This window comes from Rhinolophus ferrumequinum, chromosome 10 (assembly GCF_004115265.2).
Source record: "Rhinolophus ferrumequinum isolate MPI-CBG mRhiFer1 chromosome 10, mRhiFer1_v1.p, whole genome shotgun sequence".
Lineage (NCBI taxonomy): Eukaryota > Metazoa > Chordata > Mammalia > Chiroptera > Rhinolophidae > Rhinolophus > Rhinolophus ferrumequinum.
In genome coordinates this window covers 61,669,079-61,690,431 of record NC_046293.1, presented here as the reverse complement: position 1 = coordinate 61,690,431, position 21,353 = coordinate 61,669,079, and the positions used below count along the sequence as shown (strand labels likewise).

Genomic DNA, 21,353 nt, shown 5'->3' with positions numbered 1-21,353 from the left:
CATATAATATGTATTAGTTTCAGATGTGCAACATAGTGATTAGCCATTTATGAACCTTATGAAGTGATCACCACAATACGTCTAGTACCCCTCTGACACTGTACATAGTTACGGTCTTACTGACTATGTTCCTTGCTATAGTTTATATCCTGGTGACCAAGTTTGCAAGTGGCAGTTTGTATTTCTTAATCCCCTTCACCTTTTTTGCCCCTCCCTTTACCATCAGTTGGTTCTCCATATTTATGAATTTGTTTCTGCTTTGGTTTTTTTGTTCATTTATTTTGTTTTTTAGATTCCATATATAACTGAAATCACACAATATTTGTCTTTGATTTATTTCACTTATCCTAATGCCCTGTAGGTCCATCCATGTTGTTGCAATTCTTTTTTTTTTTTATGGCTGAGTAATATTCCATTGTATGTATGTACCACCTCTTCTTTATTCATGTATCAGTGGACACTTAGGTTGCTTCCATATCTAGGCTATGATAAATAATGCTGCAGTGAATATACAGGTGCATATATCTTCCTGAATTAGTGTTTTGGATTTCTTTGGATAAATACCCAGAAGTGGGATTCCTGGGTCACATGGTAGCTCTATTTTTAATTTTTTGAGGAACCTCCATACTGTTTTCCATAGTGGCTGCTCCAGTTTACTATCTCACCAGCAGTGTATGAAGGTTCTCTTTTCTCCACATCCTCGCCAACACTTGTTTGTTGATTTACTGATAATAGCCTTTCTAAAAAATATGAAGTGATATCTCACTGTAGTTTTAATTTGTAATTTGTATGTCCCTGAGGATTAGTTATGTTGAGCATCTTTACATGTGTCTGTTACTCATCTGTATGTCCTCTTTGGAGAAATGTCTATTCAGGTCCTCTGCCCTTTTTTAATTGGATTGTTTGTTTTTTTGATGCTGAGTTCTATGAGTTCTTTATATATTTTGGATGATAACCCTTTATCAGCTATATCATTTGCAAGTTTTTTTTCCCACTCAGAAGGTTGCCTTTTTGTTTTGTTGATGGTTTCCTTCACTGTGTGAAAAAGCTTTTTAGTTTGATGTAGTCCCATTTGTTTATTTTTTGCTTTTGTTGCCATTTGCCTAGGACACGTATCCAAAAAGATAAAGCTAAAATCAGTGTCAGAGAGTTTATTGTCTATATTCTCTTGAGGAGTTTTATGGTTTTAGATCTTAGATACAAGATTTCAATCCATTTTGAGTTTATTTTTTTATATGGTGTAAGAAAATGGTCTAGTTTTGCATGTTTCTGTTCAGTTTTCCCAGCATCACTTACTGAAGAAACTGTCTTTACCTCATTGTATAGTCTTGCCTCCATTGTCATACACTAATTGGCCATGAGTGTGGGTTTATTTCTGGGCCCTCTATTCTGTTCCATTGATCTATATGTCTGTATTTGTGCCAGTGCCAAACTGTTTTGATTACAATAACCTTGTAGTATAGTTCGATATCAGGTAGCATGACACCTCCAACTCTATTCTTCTTTCTCCAGATTGCTTTGGCTATTCGGGGTCTTTTGTGGTTCCATGCAAATTTTAGGATTATTCGTTCTAGTTCAGTGAAAAATGCCATTGGTATTTTGATAGGGATTGCACTGAATCTGTACATTGCTTTGGGTGATATGGACATTGTAATGATATTCTTTCAATCCATGAGAATGGTATATCCTTCCATTTATTTATGTCATCTTTAATTTCTTTCATCAATGTCTTATAGTTTTCAGAGTACAAGTCTTTTACCTCTGTGGTCAAATTTATTCCTAGATATTTTATTCTTTGTGATACAATTGTAAATGAGATTGTTTTCTTAATTTCTCTTTCTGATAGTTCATTATTAGTGTATAAAAACACAACAGATTTCTGAATATTAATTTTGTATCTGCAACTTTACTGAATTAATTCATTAGTTCTAATAGTTTTTTGGTGGAATCTTTAGACTTTTCTATATAGAGTATCATGTCATCAACAAATAGCGATAGTTTTACTACTTCCTTTTCAATTTGGATGCCTTTCATTTCTTGTTTGGTTGCGGCTAGGACTTCAATACCATATTGAAAAAAAAGTTGTGTGAGTGGGTATCCTTGTCTTGTTTCTGATCTTAGAGAAAAAGCTTTCAGCTTTTCATCATTGAGTATGATGTCACTGTGGGTTAGTTTAATTTTGGGATTTAATGTTTACTTTGTTTAAATTTCTGCCATTCGCTTATGTTCTTTTACAATACTCTTGATGGAATTCTGTTAAAATTTTCTCAGAAAGATTCAATGGCCTTTATAATTGCCTTTGAGTGTTCTTTTTCTCTCTCTCTCTTTTTTTTTTTCTCTTAATACCTGCATTCCTAAAGTCAATCACTTTCCACTACAAATTCAGTACCCTCTAAACGGGCTTCTCCCTGCAAAGGAGATAGGCAAGTTTGGAAGACCACTGCATCTTAAAAGCAGTTTATTGATCTTGGTGCTGGAAGCTGATTGAGGAGACTGCCAGCAGCTGTGTGCATTTCTGAGGCTCAGGGCTGCCAGGGCCACTTCTAACCAGAGAGGAAGGAGGCTGAGTGAGAACAGTGCAGTGTGTGTGTCAGCCAGATACCAGTGGGACAAACTGGCCCTTTTTGTAATCAAGTTAACAGTGATATGTAAATGTTAAAATTAGAAACTTCACCTTCTGTAAGCAATCTTAAGTGAAGCCTGGTTCCTAGGAAGCCATTCCAGCAATAATTAATGTTTATTGAATGCTTTGTATGTGACAACTGCTAAATGTATTACCTATATCAACTCATTTAACCTTCACAGCCTTATCAGATATAGATACTATTAGCTCCATTTTACATGTGAGGAAACAGATACAGAATGAAGTACAGAAATTAAATGTTTTGCCCAAGATCGTGTAGCTGAAAAGTATCAGAGCCCTGTATTTGAACTTGGTCAGTCTGGCTCCAGAGTCTATACACTTAACCATTACACTGTAGCTCAAACAACAAGTATTCATTAAATATACTTGCTCCGGCACAATATGCCAGGAGCCTTGGCTACATAGCAGTGAGCATTCCGGGAAGATCAGTTCTTAACCCACTGTGTCAGGGAGAGACAGATACTTTCGCTACAATTGTCAGTGAAAGCCTCAGGCATTTGAGCAGAGACCTGGGTGTTAAGAATTTAGTCATAGAGATCTGTGGGCGGGTGTTCTGAGCAGAACAGTAAATGTGATGGCACAAACGTGAGAATGAGCTTGGCTTATTCAAGGGATGGAAGGTGGCATTTGTACCAAACTACCTTCATTTCCTAAGTGAGACACCTGTCTCACCTCCTTACCTGTCTGTGACCGACTGTTCCTTCTGTCTGGAATGCTATCTGATGCCCCTTTCAGCAGGCTATGTTAATTGTCCTCTAGAGCTTCGTCTTCGAGGTCACCTCTGGGAAGTCACTGCAGACCCCTCCCCTACCCGGGGTGGGTGCCCTTCCCATGTTCCCTGTTTGCCTCATACTGATCACTCCCCACTGAGTTTGTCTGTTTTGCTGTAGGAGCTCTGAGAAGAGAGGTGCTGTCTAAATTTAGAGTACCCGGCCCTGAACATGCACTGGGGACAGCCACGTTCGTTGAATGGATAGTACCAAGGTCACAGAGTTACGTGGCAGAAACAGGACTGAAAATGAATTATGTGTGTTCTCAGAATCCATGACTTTTTTACACTGCTGTGCTGACAGATGTAGTTTGAGAAGTATGAAAAGCCCTGGCTTTCATCTAGCACAAAGAATGTCAGAGCTGGGGGTGATTCATCATCTGTTGGCAGCACAGTTGTCTCAGTGCCAGTTCCCCATGAGTGGCACAGGGTTATGAGTTGAGCATAATGAGCTGAGCTGTCAACAGCCTGATGGCAAAAACAGGGCACATTTGACCAGTGGATTTAACTTTGTGTCGGCTGTTCGGGAGAGCACAGGGGCAGGTGGGATGTGTGCTTGCCAAAGATTGGCTGTCGAGGTTTTCTCCTCTGGCTAGAAATTAATCTAGCTTTAGATTTGGTGGTAGAAGTTCTTCAGAAGGGCTTTAAGAAAGGAAAAAGTTAGTAGGAAAACTAAAACGGCACAGCATGATCCAGAGGAGACAGACGATCACATTATTCGCTTTCAGACTTGGAACAAAATAAGCATCGGTTTGCCTGTATGAAGTTGGGAGGGTGTTAAATACAGATTCTCAGGTGTGACTCGGGGGTGCCCTGCTTCTTCCCGTTCGAGAAGCTGGGGCTGAGGAGCAAATCTAGATGAAGCAGCCCAAGATGCGGTGGCTCTCTGCTTTCTTACGCAGTTCCAGTGCTTTCCGCTAAGTGGATCTGGTGCTCTCTGATGTGCTTTGTGTCTTTTCTTTGATAGCCTTACATGAATTCTTTAACATGAGGGCTTCAAAGTCTGTTTGGAAACCTGATGTATCCTCCTGAGATCCCTCTTGTTCTTTTCAGTAATTCTGCAGGACTGTTTTTCTTCCGGGGGTGGGGGGAGAAATAAGCAGGTTCAACGCATAATATCCCTTGATTTCATGCCCCAGAGTTTTCTAGGAGCTTTCATTTGATCAGAACGTCAATATGTTTAAATCCCAAGAACATTCCTAAACCAACTGTGAGGCTATGACTTACGAACTAACCTAGTTTTGGTCTTGTCAAAGCTTTTTCGGTTCCAATCCATAGGTGAATCTTTGAGTTTATGGTTAGTGATAAAAGCGGTATCATGTTCTGACAATGTTCTGGCTTAACCATTTTTCGACTTCATGATGGTGCAGAAGCGACACACAGTCAATAGAAACCATCTAGGCTGGGCTGTGATGCGTGGTAGGTTAGGCCCATTAAACGCATTTCCAACGTTTGATATTTTCAACTTACGAGGGGTTTATCAGGATAGGATGTAAGCGCATCGTTAAGTCAAGGAGTGTCTGTACCACTTTAGAAACTTAAATGGTAATGTTTCTAGAGGTCATTATGGTGATGGACCTATAGTATCTATTCTAATGTTTGGTTGTATAAAAACCAGAGATAGGTGTAATTCTCTGTTGAATACTTCATACTCAGTATCCACTTGAAGTCTCCCATCTCCTGATGTAGTATGCTAATTTTGAGATTCTACTTCTTAGTCAGTACCCTAGAAGGCAAGAGAATTTGTCCATTGCTTGCGGAAGGTGTGATCATGTAGCTATCTGGGAAGAAAGAGTCCTGGGATGGTGTTTATGGTACTTGTGCAGAATCTTAGTGCCTCTTGATTTATACCAGAACTTGCAGACCTTTCTCCCCAGAGAGCAAACCACTATTCAGGAGAGCCTCCCATCCATCATGCAGCTGACGGCTCTTAATTCCTGGTGAGACTGGCAATCGACATTTTATATCTCTCTGGGCTTTATTATGTTAGTATTTACTCTTTTTCTTTTCTTATAAAACTGCCTTGATATGTTAGTAATACCTGTGGACTTGGCTTCATTTTGTTCACGTTCTGGACATCATGAAGCTCTGTTAGTCACATGTCAGGGTCTTGTTGCCTTGATCTGATTCTGGAGGTCATATTTCTGCTTGTCTCTTCTTTCCCAACATGATCTCTTCGGTATTCATACCCACCAAGCTGCTCAGCTTGCCTGGGGGCTTGGAACTAGGCAAGGTATCTAACCCGGCTCTCATATAATCCCTAGAGACATTGGGGGGGGGATGTTTCCTCAGTAACATATGGATTGCCTTTCCCCGGAGCTGCCTGTCACTGAGTGGTCATTTCTGACAGCTGCCGAGTTACACTAATTGAGAGCCACGATATGTGTATCACTCTGCCTTCCTAGCTACCAGGAAGATCTGAAGATGTTTTCTGGCCGTGGGGCTTTTTTTTTTTTTTTTAATCCACATTTGGCCTCTCCTAAAATGATCCACGTTTTCTTAACAGTTTTGAAGGCTGTCATTTCCTTTGAGTAAAGACTAGCTTTTCCAGTTACAAGCTGTTGATTTTGTTTCAGTTTACCTCTTTCATTTCCTCATCTGTAAAATGGGGGAAATACTGCATCATAGGATTGTGGTGAGGATTGAATGAGGATAAATGCTAAGAACTGGTGCAGAGTAGCTGCTCGGTAAACATTAGTCCCGCTTGTTTCCCCGGTGGGTTGTCTTCACCGCTCTGAAGTTTTCCCTCACCTATGACCAAAGTGACTTCTAGGTGTACGCTTAAGTTGTGTGTAGGCCTGCACGTTCTACTCCAATAGCCACTGGCCACATGTTGCTGTTGAGCCAAAACATACACTGTGTTTCCCCAAAACTACAACCTAGCTGGACCATGCGCTCTAATGCGTCTTTTGGAGCAAAAATTAATTTAAGACCCAATATTATATCATATCATATATCATATCGTCCCAGTCTTAAATTATAGTAAAATAAGACCGGGTCTTATATTAATTTTTGCTCCAAAAGACGCATTAAAGCTGATTGTCCAGCTAGGTCTTATTTTCAGGGAAACACGGTATGAGATAGTCCACATCGAGATGTGTTGTAGTTGTAAAATACCAGATTTCAAAGACTTCGTTTAAAAATAGAAAAGTAAAAATCTCAGTAAGTTTTTTGTATTGCCTACATGTTGAAATAGTAATATGTTTATATATCAGGTTACATATATACAATGGATTTCCCCTTTTCCTTTTTCCTTTAAAGTGGTCACGAGATAATTTTAAGTTACATATGCGTCTGTGGTCCTATTATGTTTCTGTTTGACTGTGTGCTGGTTTAGGTCCTGAAGAGGCATTGCATACAGAAGGAAAATAGTCTAATAAACCAAGGAAATAAGGCAAGGTATAAATGCAAGACAGTTATCTTTAATTTCTAGAATGTCTGTTTAAAATTTCTAAGTTTTGTGCTCTTTAAGGAAACTTTTATTGATGCACTGTTGGAATAAGTTTTCTGCAGACTTCAAAGCCTTCTGCAAACATTTGTTTTTTAGCAATGTTGTTCCTTTGAAAAACTATGGAAAGGGCTAATCTCCTTGGTAGTAAGCATTCAACCTTTGAGGCATTCAAAAAATGTCAGCCCACTTGAAGTCAGATTATTCTTGAATAAGAATAATCAAGTTGGAAAACACTTGGTATAAAATAATTAGACCAACATTTTTTCCATGATTCATAGCAGACTGCAGGCAATCCCAAAGGAGTTTAAAAAAAAAAATGTTTTGATCAATAAGAGTGTGGGGAGAATATCCCAGGGGCATATATTACAAATGTTGTATTCTTTTGTTTTTTTAATTGTTATAGTTATATTTGAATATATAAATTAGTAAGACCTAAGTGTGGGCTGTGCAAAAGATAATAGTAAATGCTGTTTGTCTCGCGGGTGGGGTGAGGGGAAGAGCACAGATCAAAAAGGAACAGGGAACCAACTTTTGTAGATTGCTTATCTTTTTCTCTTTCTCACAGATGCTCGTGTCCAACATTGACTTGGGCCCCACGATTCTGGACATTGCTGGCTATGACCTGAATAAGACGCAGATGGATGGGATGTCTTTACTGCCCATTTTGGTGAGTATAAGGCTCTCAGGCCTGAGCCAACACTGAAATAAATTCCAGGTTGTATAAGAATTTAAATCTTAAAACGATTAAATTTGGGGAGCAGAGAATAGAATTTTTCTCTTATCTGGGGTGGAAAGGAGTTTTCTTTTAAAAAAGATTGAACCACATATGAACAGAGTTCTATTATCCTCCTTTCATCCCCTCTCCCCCGCAAAAAATCATCACAGAGTTAAGACAGGTGACAAACTGGGCAAATATTTGCTACATATGTGAAAAAGGGTAATAAATCCTCTAATAGATGAGTTCTTAGCAACGATTAATATCCCAGTAGAAAAATGGGCAAAAGAAGTAACTTTTCAACTCACAGAGGAATTAAAAATGGCCAGAGTAAGTGCAAAGATTGCATGAGTACTGATCAAAGAAATGCTTAACTGAACGAGGCCTTTATCGCCTGCAGAACTGGCAAAGGTTAAAAAGATTAATACCCAGTATTTGCAGAAGTCTTGAGAAAATGGAAACTGCTTGGACTCCGTTCCTAAAAGTATAATCAGTATATGCTGTCAGGAGGCTACTTTGACAAGGCATATCACTTCAGAACACACACATCAAGCAGTTCCATCTGGGAATTTATTCTAAGAAAACAATATTCACTCAAGAAGTATCTGAGTACCCACTATGTGCGTGGCACTGCAGAGAGCTCATTATAAAAAATGTACATGTAGCATTAATAGAAGAAAATGGAAAACCTAAATATCCAATAGGGAATTGGTTAAATTGTTGCTCAATTAAACAATAGAATATTAAACCAACATTCAGTGATACAGATCTGTATACACTGACGTAGGAAAATGCCTGGTACACACTATGGGGAGAAAAAGGTTTTGCAGCGGCATCTCTTCTCCATTAAAAATGTATTTGAGTACGTTTAAGCATAGAGAAGTTTGGAAGTATCGGTACTAAAGGGATCTTACTCACTGATTTGTCTGAATCTATTACAGTTTATTAATATTAGGGAGTCTATGATTCATACAAGAGAACCCAAGTAATTCACATTAGTTATGAAACATAAGAAACACCCATGAGTCCATCTTCCAATTTAAGAACTCAGATACCCGCGTACTGGTGCCCCTTCCTGTGTGCCCCTCCCCTTCCTGCCCCGCACTGCCCCATGGGACTGACCACTTGCCTGAATTTCATGCTTATCATTCTCTGGCTTTTATTTTTCAGTCATTATCATGTACATATCCCTAAACAACTTTGATCTTGCTTTGCACTCTAAAAAATGACATCCTACTGGATGCCATCTGGGACTTTTTTCAATGCAACATTGTTTCCAAATTGATCCATGTTGGTCACAGATGCTTAATATGCCATTGTACAAATGCATCACAACTCACTACCTGTGTTCTTGTCAGCGTGGCATTTGTGTTCTCATTTTGTTTTAGGAACAGTGCTGCTCTAGCATTCTTACACATGTCTCGCAGTGAATGTGTGTGTGTGTGTGTGTGTGTGTGTGTGTGTGTGTGTGTGTGTGTGTGTGTGTGTATACCCAGGTTATAGGAAGTGCACGCATTCATTTCTACAAATAATACCGAGTTAGTTTACAAAATGGTCATCAGTTTATATTCTCACCAGCAATGCCTGTGAATTCCCTTTGCTCTGTATGAGGCTGGCAGACAACTTAAATCTAATGGGTGAAAATGGCCAAAATTATATTTGGTCCTACTGTGCATTTCTTTCTTTATGAGATGAATTTTTTAATAGCTTAATCACTTATTAGTTTAATTTCACTAATTTAAAGTTTACACTAATTTAAATCATTTCACTAATGTAAAGTTTGTAATTCACTAGTTTTTGTATACTCAGGGTTGTGTAACCACACCTTAATCTAATTTTAGAACATTTTCATCACCCCCAAAACATTAGCAGTCACTCTCCCATTGCCCCCTCTCTCAGCACTAATCTACCTTCTGTCTCTAGATTTGTCTGTTGTGGACATTTCGTATAAATAGAATCATACGATATGTGGCCTCTTGTGACTGGCTTCTTTCACTGAGCATAATGTTTTCAAGAGTCACCCACATTGTAACATGTACATCGGTACTTCATTCCTTTTTGTTGCTGAACACTATTCCATTTTACGGATATACCACATTTATATATTCATTTGTCACTTGATAGACATTTGGGTTGTTCGCCCTTTTTGGCTGTTATTAATGCTGCTATGAACATTTGTGTATAAGTTTTTGGTGGACAGATGTTTTCTGTTGTCCTGGATACATACCTAGGAATAGAATTACTGGGTTAGGTGGTGACTTTATGTTTAACCTTTTGAGGAACTGCTATATAGTTTCTAAAGCAACTACACCATTTTATATATTCCCACCAGCGGTATACTGGGGTTCCAGTTTCTCCACATCCTTGCCAACACTTGCTGTTACCTTTTAATTATAGGGGATATGAAGTGGCATCTCATTGCGGTTTTGATTTGCATTTCCCTAGTGACTAATGATGTTGAACATCTTAGCGTGTGCTTATTTGTATATCTTTGAAGAAATGTCTGTTCAGATTCTTTGCCCATTTCTAACTGGGTTTTTGATCAGTGAATCATGTTTTATTTATGCCTTTTGTGTTTCTTCCCTGTGAAATGCCTCTTTTGACCATCATATTCTTCCTATTTGTGACTTGTCTTTTCCTTATGCTAAGATATGAGAACACAGGAGTTGAATATATAAATCGTCTCTTTTATGGTTAGTGTTCTTTGTGTCTTGTTTACAAAAATGCTTCTGAACCTTGAGGTCAGAAAACAATTCTCCAAATTATCTTCTAAAAGTTTTTGCTTACAGTCAAGTCCTCAATATATCTACCATTGATTTTCTTGTACGGTATGAGTCAGGGATCCAATTTCAATTTTTTCTCTATAAATATTCAATTGTCTTTTCCATTCCATAGATCTATCTCTGTACCAGTATCTCATCTTGTTATAAAGCTGTATAATTAAATCTCTGTATAGACACCCCTCTCTCATTGTTCTTATGAGGATCCTAGCTACCTCTTTTATATAAACTTTAAAAACAGCTTTTCAGATTACCTGAAAAATCATGTTGGGCTTTTGGTTGGAATTGAAAAGTTGTATCTTTTAGCTTTCTCTCTACAAGTCTTATACTGCATACTGTCAGGGCATGGGCAAGCCGCCCCAAGATATCCCACAGTGGCACATTGATTATTTTGAATTAAAGTTACTTAAGAAACTGCCCGTGCAAGAAGAAAATCCTGACCTTTCTATCCCCTTAAAAGCAGATGAATCTCCCATGTAAGACATGCCCTCCCTGCTTCTGAGGGTTGAAAGACGACCTTATCACAGAGCTAAAAGGTTCCAGAGTCAAAAGTTTGTATAAACAAGCCTCCTACCACCTTTAGTATTTTCCTACCCAAATTTCCTTTAGTAATTTCCTAGCCCAAACTTTTAGATTCCTCACTGATGAATATTCCAACCTGGCTTCCATTCCTTTATAGTGACCACGAATTTTATTTGTCCTGTGAGTTTCTCGCAAATTGATTGTTTCTTTGTCTAAAAAGTATAAAAGGGTGCCTGGTTCCATCATTACTTTGAGCCTCATTTTATGATCTGAGCATCATATTGTGATTCTCCCGTGCGCACGTATTAAGTTGGTTTTTCTCTTAACTTAGTCTTGTGTCAGTTTTACTATTTTACTAGTCCAGCCATAAGCACTAAAGGAGGGTGGCGGGGGAAATTCTCCCCCTCCCCAACAAGTTCATGTATGTATATGGTGTCTTCATTCTGACCTTCAAGGAGTATTTTGAACCTATTACTTAGTACTTTGAACCTAGTCCTTAGCACACCGGCCCTGTTTAATATTTGTTAGTTCTTGTCCCTGTGTGTATTAAGCTATAAGTATCTTAGTATGCGCTTAGAACAGCTCTTCCCCAGAGTTTACGGACAGTATTGTTACTGTAATCTGGATTTCTGGCACCTGGCACTGTGACTGATTCTTGCTCGGTTACCTTGTCGGTTTACCTTCCTGACCAGCCTCACAGAAGTCGTCTTGGGGAGTAACGATTCAATGCTCAAAGCATTTGACCATCACTTGTAAGGGCTCTAAATACCAATCATGATTCTCAGAAGCTTTCACATGCATCGATTTGAGTCATTCCCTTTAGTTACTAAATGAACAGTCTAATTAGTTGTGACTCCCATTAGTTGTGACTCCCCTTTAGCACAATAAATAACTTTGTGATCCTTTTCACAGTCTGTATGCCTCACAGAAACCATCTTTGCTCTTCTTTCTAGAAAGGTGCCAGTAATGTGACTTGGCGATCAGATGTCCTGGTGGAATATCAAGGAGAAGGTCGTAACGTCACCGACCCGACGTGTCCGTCCCTGAGTCCTGGAGTATCTGTGAGTAGTAGCTTGAGTTGGCTTAGACAGCGTCCTCACTGCTGCACAGTAAGACATTAGTATAGGTGTGGCAAGTATTGAAACCTTTACTCTGAGTGCTACTCCTCTGTCACTTGACTATGGGAGATTAGTCGATGCACAAAGGTTAAATTCAATAATCCTGAAAATAAAAATAATAATAATCCTGGAAATGATGCTGCTGACCTATTGTCAGAATGTACCCTTTGCATTCTTCCAGTTTTTCTGACAAGTGCATGTATCTGTCCATCTTCTCTCCTTATCAGTACCCCGTCACGTTTTTCTACCCTTCCCGATAGTGGTACCTTGTTTTTATCAGGGATGTTATCTGTGGGATCCAGTAGAGAGATGGGGCTCCCACCTGGAGCTGCGCCTTCGCGAGTGTCTTACGTTGGTGGCAGCCAGGCTGGTCACGGAGGTGGTAGCAGCGACATTGGCCTCGCTTTGGAGAATGGAAAACGGGCTTCCATTTGGACAGTGTTATGATATTGTTAAAAACCAACCATCAGTTGGTATGGAAGACATGAAGAAATAAGAGTGAGGTCCTATTTAGTGATAAGAACACTCATTAGTAACCACAGATGATTGCACAAAGCTCGTTTTCGCCTTTTTCTCCAACGCTTTAGGATGGCAGTTCCTCACATACTTTAGAAGTGACTCATTCGCGTATTGATTCCTTCTCCTTCCCAGCCATACATTTTACAGATGCCCATTACAACTAATTCTTGTCAAGAGATTGACAGGGATGGCAGCTGTCCACAAACACACACCACAGCCACGTGGTCCTTAGTCAAGTTTGCTGTCAGTAAGGAACAAAGCCTCGCATCTATTTTTGATTCTCTGGAAGGCTTTCTAATTTCTCTCCATACTGTAAGTCTGGTTTGAGCCACCTTGGTTGCCCCTGTAGGCAGGTAGTACTTGTTACTATAGAAGAAGTGTCTTTGTTTAACGTTTTCAATATCCCTACAGCAATGTTTCCCAGACTGTGTGTGTGAAGACTCTTATAACAACACCTATGCTTGTGTGAGGACCGTGTCAGCACTGTGGGACTTACAGTACTGCGAGTTTGATGACCAGGAGGTAAGAGGCCCTGCTGCCTCCCCCACCCAGGCGTCTGTGTCTGTGGCCACTGCTTTGTTGGCTGGACTTGGTGGCAGAAGAGCAATTCCAAGAATACTCTCTAGGGAAGCTGTGTTTCTCATCTGTATTTCCACTTAGGTTCCCTTAAGAAAAGGAAAGGCCATCCTTCACTTCTCTGGGCCCTTTCTGGATGGGGCTTTCTCCACTCCCACCACCACCCAAACAACCGCTTTAAATGCACGGGTCACTTTTTCCGAATGCTGCAGACTAGTCTGATTGCTTCCCTGCTAGTTTGGGTTGCGAGTAAGACACCTCAAGTTGTTCAGAAACTTCTGTGCACAGCCGAGTCCAGTGCTGCTCAAATAGATTAGAAGTGGGGGTCAGAGGCAGGACTAGGAGCTCCATCCTTGGAAGAAGGTGGCTTTTAGCCAGTGCAGATCAGTGTGGATTATCTGAAGGATCACAGGGACCCAGTCCCTTGTGGTTTCATACTGTGTATCAGCCGGTGCTGAGCTGCCCCATCCAGCAATCCACACCTTGCCCTCTGCAGCCGACGCCCGCCGTGTTTCTCAGACATCGGCTCACTCGCCATTCTCTTGTAGCTTATAAGCACTTTGAACAACAGGCAGGAGAGCTCCCCTCAAACTCAACTCCTGTTCCCCTTTCCCCATAATGTTTTTATCAGTCTGGTCACTAAGTGGTGGTCTGAGGGTAGCCGCTTGAAGCCATTACAGGCCAAATGTACCTCCCATCCTCCTAGCCTGTCCGTTGACTCCACTTTGGAGGACAAAGTACAGACGGGGGGGAAACAGTATATAGAAATAATAGTATTGTATCCTTCGGTCAACTATGTCCAAAACGGTTTTTTTATAATAGGAGAATTTAACATTTGTATAACATAAGCTAGAATACTTCCATGTTTATTCTCATGTGAATCTTCACAATTCTAAGACAAAAACAAACCTTCAAATGTCAACTCTCACTCAGTAACTTTATTGCTATGTCTAGTTTCTGAGACCTTGCTATATGAGGGTCCTGCCTTCTGCTCTCTGCTCTAATTTCAGAAAGTAATAAATCCCCTCCTGACTCTGCCTGGAACAGGCCCCATTCTAGCACGTAGGCCAGAGACCCAAAGTAACTGAACCCCAGAACAGATGCTCCATTGTCTCATATTATAAACCCTGGAGCTCTGGGAGGAGCTTGAGACCAGATGATACTGTCCTGGGCCCTCGTTGTGGTCTCCCTCCTCCCTCTCCATTTAGAAATCACGAGGAGTATTTCGTTCAGTGTAACCCTTGCTCTTTTCTCTCGCCCATCCTTTCATTTCCTGTAGGTGTTTGTAGAAGTCTATAATCTGACTGCAGACCCACACCAAATCACAAACATTGCGAAAAGTATAGACCCAGAGCTTTTAGGGAAGATGAACTATCGGCTGATGATGTTACAGTCCTGCTCCGGAGCGACCTGCCGTACTCCAGGGGTGTTTGACCCCGGGTAAGTTTCCATTTTCTTCACTGCCTTTGCCAAGGTGTCTCTAGCAGTCATGCTGTTCTTGAAGGCAGAGGGGGCCTGACGGGTCCTTTTCGCCTGGAGTGGAGCTGTTTCTCCTTCCTTGGCTTTAGAGTGGGGTACTGGGACTTAGTGCCTCAGCCTGCGGTGCTGGGAGCAGTACTGTGAGAAACTTCCGCGTTTTGGTGCCAGTAGAGGCATAACCCTTCACCACTGGGCTCTTGTGCCTCCCCGCCTGGCTGGCATTCTTGTCCTGGTACCATTTGATTGTACTGCTGCCACCTGGGGCTTTTGAAAAGTAACTGACGAAGGGCTACCCTGTCCCCTAGCACTTCTGAGAGCATATGCTTTCATTACCCAGAAACCCCAATTATAAAAACGTGAATGCTTGCCAGTACATTTGTTAAACACAGACAATGGAATAGAAGGTATAAACACTTGAATGTTGAAATATATAAGCCCACTTCAATATATGAAGGTAGAAAAGATGTTTATCAGACCTACTAAGGCAGCTCTGTTCCTTCCAATCTCATTTCTCTTACACAGTAACTTTTCACCAGTAACACGGCTCAGCACACCATGCAGTTGAGCTGCCTATGGCAAGAAGCCAGTCATCTTTTGCCTTGAAAATTACGGAATTAAACATCAAACTTGCCTTGGGAAAGGATTATGTCAGTTCTTATACTCCGTAGGGGAGAGGGAAGAATGATGTCCTAAACTGATGGAAAGCAGTAACTTGATTAGCCACCTTCGTAAGTGATATCTTCAGTCCAAATCAGAGAGGTAGTAGGTGAATGAGCAGAGAAACTGGAGTAGAGACTACTTCATAAAGAAATGTAATACTTTTAAATACAGTCGACCCTTGAACAACATGGATTTGAACTGCATGGGTCTACTTATATGTGGATTTTTTTTCAATAAATACTGTTGGCCCTTCGTATCTGTTGGTTTCGTATCAGCAGATTCAACCAACCACAAATCAAAAAGTATTTTTGCATTCCCAATCACTGATCAAAAATATGTACTGTATTTTGGGGGGTGGCCGGTTGGCTCACTTGGTTAGAGCGCAGTGCTCCTAACACCAAGGTCGCCAGTTCGATTCCCACATGGGCCAGGGAGCTGCGCCCTCCACAACTAGATTGAAAACGACTTGACTTGGAGCTGATGAATCCTGGAAAAACACACTGTTCCCCAATATTCCCCAATGAAAATTAAAAAAAGAAAATATGTCCTGTTTTCAATATGTGGTTGATTGAATCTGTGGGTGCGAAAGGCCGACTGTAAAGTCAAAAGTTACACTCGGTTTTCAGCTGTGTGGGGCTTGGCACCCCCAACCCACATGTGGTTCAAGAGTCAACTGGAGTGTATACAGAGCCAGAGCCATAGACGCCAGTAAACTAAAACTAGGTAACAGTATAAAAAGACAGTAGTTCCCATAATTTTCTATCGTTTAATCTAAACCTTTTTACATGGATGATCGTGTTAGTGAACTAATTGATCAGGCATTCTGACCACCCAGCTTTGGTCGTTCCTCCATGTTAGTGAGAAGTGGGTCCTCGCTTGGCTCAGTCTCTAAGGTGAAAAACAAGACTCCTAGTGGACACATGCTGACTGCGCAGTTTCCAACAGCTCCTTTTGCTCGGAATGTTTTATCAACCCAAATCAATTAGACGTCTGCAGCAGTCTCTGGCTGACTCGGGACTCAAGGCCCACATCTGATTAAGTCCTAAAGGGTCAGGGGCCTCGCACCCCTTGCATTATGTTATGTGGACCCTGAGCCCCGAGCAGCTGCTGTGACAGCATGAACCTGCCGCACAGGCATCCATGGGGCCGGGGCAGGGCAGCAGCTGCCGTGTTTCTTCTGAGCTTCTGGCCTTAAGTGTTAGGACTCAACCCCAGAACTTCCATACCGCCCTTAGAGCCTAAACACATCCCAGATTTTGTTGTGTATAATGCACTCCCACGTGTTTGGCCCAAACTTTCAGGAGGAAAAAATCTTTTGTTTTCATTTTTTAATTCAAATTTTTATTTGTTTACATTTAGCTGCTTATTTTTTGTGTTATAAAGGAATTTTAGCATTTCTTTTTTAACATATTAGGGTACAAGAAATTTTATGTACCAGTAACAAATTTATGATATTTACTCATCATAGAAGGCCAAGAACTCTTTGTAAGCAAACTCGTGCTAAGTTCAGCAAAACCAATTATCGTCCCAGGGTACTATTTTGTATACAGATACCGTTATTGATTTCTAGACTTACACTTTTAACTCATAAGCATAAATAAAAGAATAAAAGCATTTATATAGATACGGAATTGGTACTACACATGTATCATGTGCATCCTTATTTTTCCCTCACAAATTTGGACAAAAGCGTGCACATTATACACAGCAAAATACGGTAAGTTTCAAATGCAGAAGCCGAGCTTGGAATTGTGATTTTTCCCAAGGCTCACTCTGTTAGGAACTGATAGAGGAAGACCTCCTGACTCCCAGGCAAACTTTGTTTGGTTTCTTTAAACTATATAATTGCGTCGCATACATTCTAGAAGCTTATAACTAGGATTCTAGATGCTGCCTCTGCTGGTGTTAGCCTGAGCTGTTTGAAGTCAGATTATAGAAGAAGTGATGCCCTAAACTAATGGAAAGTAATAACTTACTTGGCCATCTTCCTGTGAAATAATGTCCTCAGTCCAAATTAGAGAAGAATGTATGTGAATGAGTAAAGAAGCTGGATTAGAGTTTTAGAACTGATTTTTTTCTTTTAAATTCCTTAGCTATAGCTTATTCTTTCCTCCCAAATATTTAGGCCTACAGAATCCCAACACCCAGCCAATCCAGCCACCCACTATTGGAACACAGCCACACACATTCATTTACATACTGTGTGTGGCTGCTTTTACACTTGCAACAAAGTTGAGTAGTTGGGACAGATGGTATGGCCCACAAACCCTAAAATATCTGGCCCTTTACACACACAAAAATTGGCCAGCCCTTGCTCTAAAGTAATACTAAGAGTTTGTCCCAAGAGATAGGAGATAAAAGCAAAATATATTTCTAGCTGCATGTGTAAAATCTCTTTCCACCCAATCTGTATTCTTTCCATCTGCTAAGTCTCAACTCAAGTTACCATTCAGCATTTACTCTAACTTTCCCTTGGGTGGTAAAATAAGTTCTTTTATGTGCCAGACATTGTACTTGAATTGCCTTACTGTTTTATTGGTGGCCAAAGGAATCAATGACTTACCTGAATTCCTAATGAGTGAGATTCAAACTCATGCCTGAGCTGCACACCTGTACTCTTACCCGCCACAATCTGGGTCGTAACTATCTGGGTCTTAAAAAACAGAAAGGGTTTGAAACTGCTGGTAGGGCTTTCAGCAAGGGCTCGATTCTTCTTCCATCAGACTGCTTTGTATCTTAGAGATCAGCCTTTTTCCCCTCAAAGAAAAACAGCTCAAATCTGGCTCCTCCTATAGTGCCTTTCAGGATTAACCTCCCTCCGTGTCTTTTCTCCTCTCTACTTCTACTACATTGTTTTCTGCGTGCCGACTTGTGTCGGAAATGCCCCATTGAGAACTCCCATTTTGTACTCCGAACTTTGCCACTAGATTCCCTTCTGGCGATTTAATTGTCCCCTTTATATCTATTTCTTCCTGCCATCCTTTCCACTCAACATTCGGGATGAAGTACGCAATGGCTAACAACAGTTCATGTGCCATCCTTGCATTTTGCTTCCCCAGGTACAGGTTTGACCCTCGTCTCATGTTCAACAATCACGGCAGTGTCCGGACTAGAAGGTTTTCGAAACATCTGTAGCGACCTCTGCTGTTGGACCCCTGCACGCCTTTCTGATGAAGTGATTATACTAAGTGTCTGTAGCTCGTCTTCAAGACCACAGCTGGAAGAGTTTCTGGACTGGCTTTAAGTCCTGTTTTTAAAAGCAACCCAATCGGCTGACTTCCTCGTGCAATGTGTTAAACTGTGAACTCCGCCCATATGTCAGGAGTGGCTGTCCCGGCCCCTTCACTCACCTGGTGAGGAGTGCTCCTGAGGTCTCTGTTCTCTCTGTGCCCTTTCTGTTGTGGGGCTGCAGTTCCCGATGATTCCCCGGGTGGTCAGCGTCCAAACCTGTAAATCTATTCGGATAAATAGCAATACTTTGGGGGGGGAAATGTTTTTGGTATACAGCTTTGACATAAAAATCAAAGAACCTGCATAGCATTTCAGATTGAGCACTTCACGATCAAAAAATACTAACATCACATGGCTTAAAGAATAACCATTAGCGCTGAATCATCCGATTAAGAACGAGTACCATTGGTTTTAGATTAGTAGAAATACATTGTTTATAACATCCGTCACAATGTGATGAGGTTGCAAATTCAAAACGGAACTGAGGAAATGTCCCTGCCCAATACTTTCCCCCCTGAGCTCTGAAAAATAAAGTGGCTTAGCTTAGGTATCTCAGCAGAGAAAAAGAAGTTCCCGGGCTTGGTGAAGGTTGTGTTTTCTGAAGGCCTGTGATGGGATAAGTGCCTGTCCAGCAGGGAGTCTGGGTTTCAGTCCCACCGGTGAAGTTGTTGGACTCTGCATTTTGCTGACATTCTGTTCATTTGTTAAGATAAAAGTTGATGCAATGTACCAACTACTTGACTTCCCTTTCAGATAAGTTCTGCCTGAGATTTTGGAGGCTTGTGTAATTTGAGCCCCATTGACTAATTCCCTGGTCAAAACCAGATCTTGTTGAGGTTTCCTCGTGGTTTAGAACGCCTACATTTTTATGTTTCTTGGCTCAGACCAGTCCCGTTTCCACCATTTTCTTCACAAGGCTAATCAGTGGTCGGACAGCAGGGGAGGAGGAGCTGTGGTGTGTAACGTGTTCAGCCCAGGCAGCAGTGATGTTAGCTCCAAGGTCTTAGGTGGAGCTTTAAGCACAGGTGTGACATGGCCGTAAAGAACTTTCTATCAGAATGCCAGAGAGCTGTGGTGGGTTGACAGCCGTTGGGTTTATTCCTTTACCTCATGCAATCCCATTAACTGGGGTGGTATTTAGAGACGAAATAGGCAAATGAAATGAACACCTCTGCTGTGAATGTTTTAGGGAAAGAATTCTTAAAGTTTTGTAACTAAAAGCAAAATGCAATGTTGAATATGGGTATCAGCTTTATTCTACACTTTGATTAACATTAATCAGTCAACTTCCACATTAATACAAGTTGACCGTAGTTATTCCCGAATAAAAAGAAACCAACTCTTACTAGGTCTTGTACTGTGATGTCATATTATTCAATTAATTCATTTTATGATCCTGGTTCCTGAAAGCATGTCAGATCGGCTGCTTTCATAACATCCATGCCACTCTGCCCTTTCGCTCGGCCGACTTCTGTTTGGGTGGTGGGATGCGGTGAGGCCCTCTCTGTACTTCCACTACATTTGGTACATTTCCTACATAACTTTTGAATTGCCTCTAATTTGATGAAAAACTTTCTTTGGGACTGGCATCATTCTGGATCTGTGCTAAAATCATCTTTCACTAAGAGGCGTCAGTTTAGATAGCCTAGCAGACTACAAAACGCACTGAACTTTTCAGAATGGCTATGTACAAGGGACCCACTGCAAAAGGCCTGCCGTGTTTCTATACTGATTTAAATTTTGATTATTTTCCCTTTTAAGAAGGCCAGGTCCATATCCATGCCCTTCAGAGTAGACAACTGTATACCCCGTTAGTAATGAACAAAGGCCATAGGAATCAATAGATTTTGCCTTTTAACATTTCCTATTACAAAGCTCTTCCTCAAATACAAAGTAGGAAACACCTTTTGAACATCTTTGAATTCGACCAATGGTGCTGCTGTTGCAAAATACATTTTTTTTTGTCTTTTTTTTGGTCAATACTTTTTTTGTCAATACAAATTGACAACACTTGGGGTTTTGTACAAAATAGTAATTAATGATAGCCATGGAAGTTATACCTTAATCTGTGAGATGTTCTTAAATTTATTTTTAAATGCCTAAATTAAAGATTAGTACTTTTTTAACAAAAAAAGATGAATTGTCCCAGGATCCTTATTATGAGAAAGCAAAGAGTATTTCAACTGATCCACCAGCGGAATTAGATGGGAATATTTGGGTTCTTTAGTTTCACTACCACTTAGGTCCCCCTGAATTTTGTGAATTCCTATGTTTGCATCATCTGTTCCTGAAGTTGTTTTGCCCTGGCTCTGTCACTTCAATCATTTGACTTAGAAAGTGCCCTTCAAAGGACCCTGTTCACTGCTGCACTTTTCAACAAATTAAAATTTATTTCTGTTCTAGTGGAAATGTGTCTTTTGTTTTAGTCCACAAGTCGTAATTTTGACAAGATGTTCTTTCTTGATACTGTTTAATATTTTAATCACTCACCTGGTGCTGGAGGACGGGCCGTTTCCACAGTAGGTGCTGTGATCTCAACTTGGCAAGCTCTTCTATACGTGGTCCCGCTGACAGATCCCTGAATGAGTACCACATAGAAAAAGTCCTTCCTGATACCTCTTTATATACTTACAGCTTTGGAGAAAAATCATCTTACCTTGGGCAGCTTTACATTAGATAAACTAAGCTCACCTTCGAAGTTGCTTTGCCTTGAAGTCCAGCCGTGTGATCCATTGCCCCCAGTGAGGAATGACTTCACGTGGGAGTTGAAAAACCTTTTTAAAAGGAATAGTTAATATTTTAGGCTTGCAGACCATGTGATCTCTGTTACAACTATTTAACTCTGCTGTTTGTAGCACAAAAGTAGCCCTAGTCGATACTTAGCCAGTG

At 40.7% G+C, this 21,353-nt stretch overlaps 1 protein-coding gene across 1 annotated transcript in view; it reads left to right on the top strand.

Annotated features, from left to right (window-relative positions):
* The window catches only part of GNS (glucosamine (N-acetyl)-6-sulfatase), a 39,587-nt gene extending 18,714 nt beyond the window's left edge, over positions 1-20,873 (top strand). The window contains exons 10-14 of the mRNA XM_033117080.1: positions 7,430-7,531; positions 11,835-11,942; positions 12,930-13,040; positions 14,374-14,534; positions 18,293-20,873. Of these exons, the coding sequence (XP_032972971.1) occupies positions 7,430-7,531; positions 11,835-11,942; positions 12,930-13,040; positions 14,374-14,534; positions 18,293-18,368 (558 nt within the window). The 3' untranslated portion in view covers positions 18,369-20,873. The remainder of the gene's footprint in view (positions 1-7,429; positions 7,532-11,834; positions 11,943-12,929; positions 13,041-14,373; positions 14,535-18,292) is intronic.
* Positions 20,874-21,353: the final 480 nt, after the last annotated feature.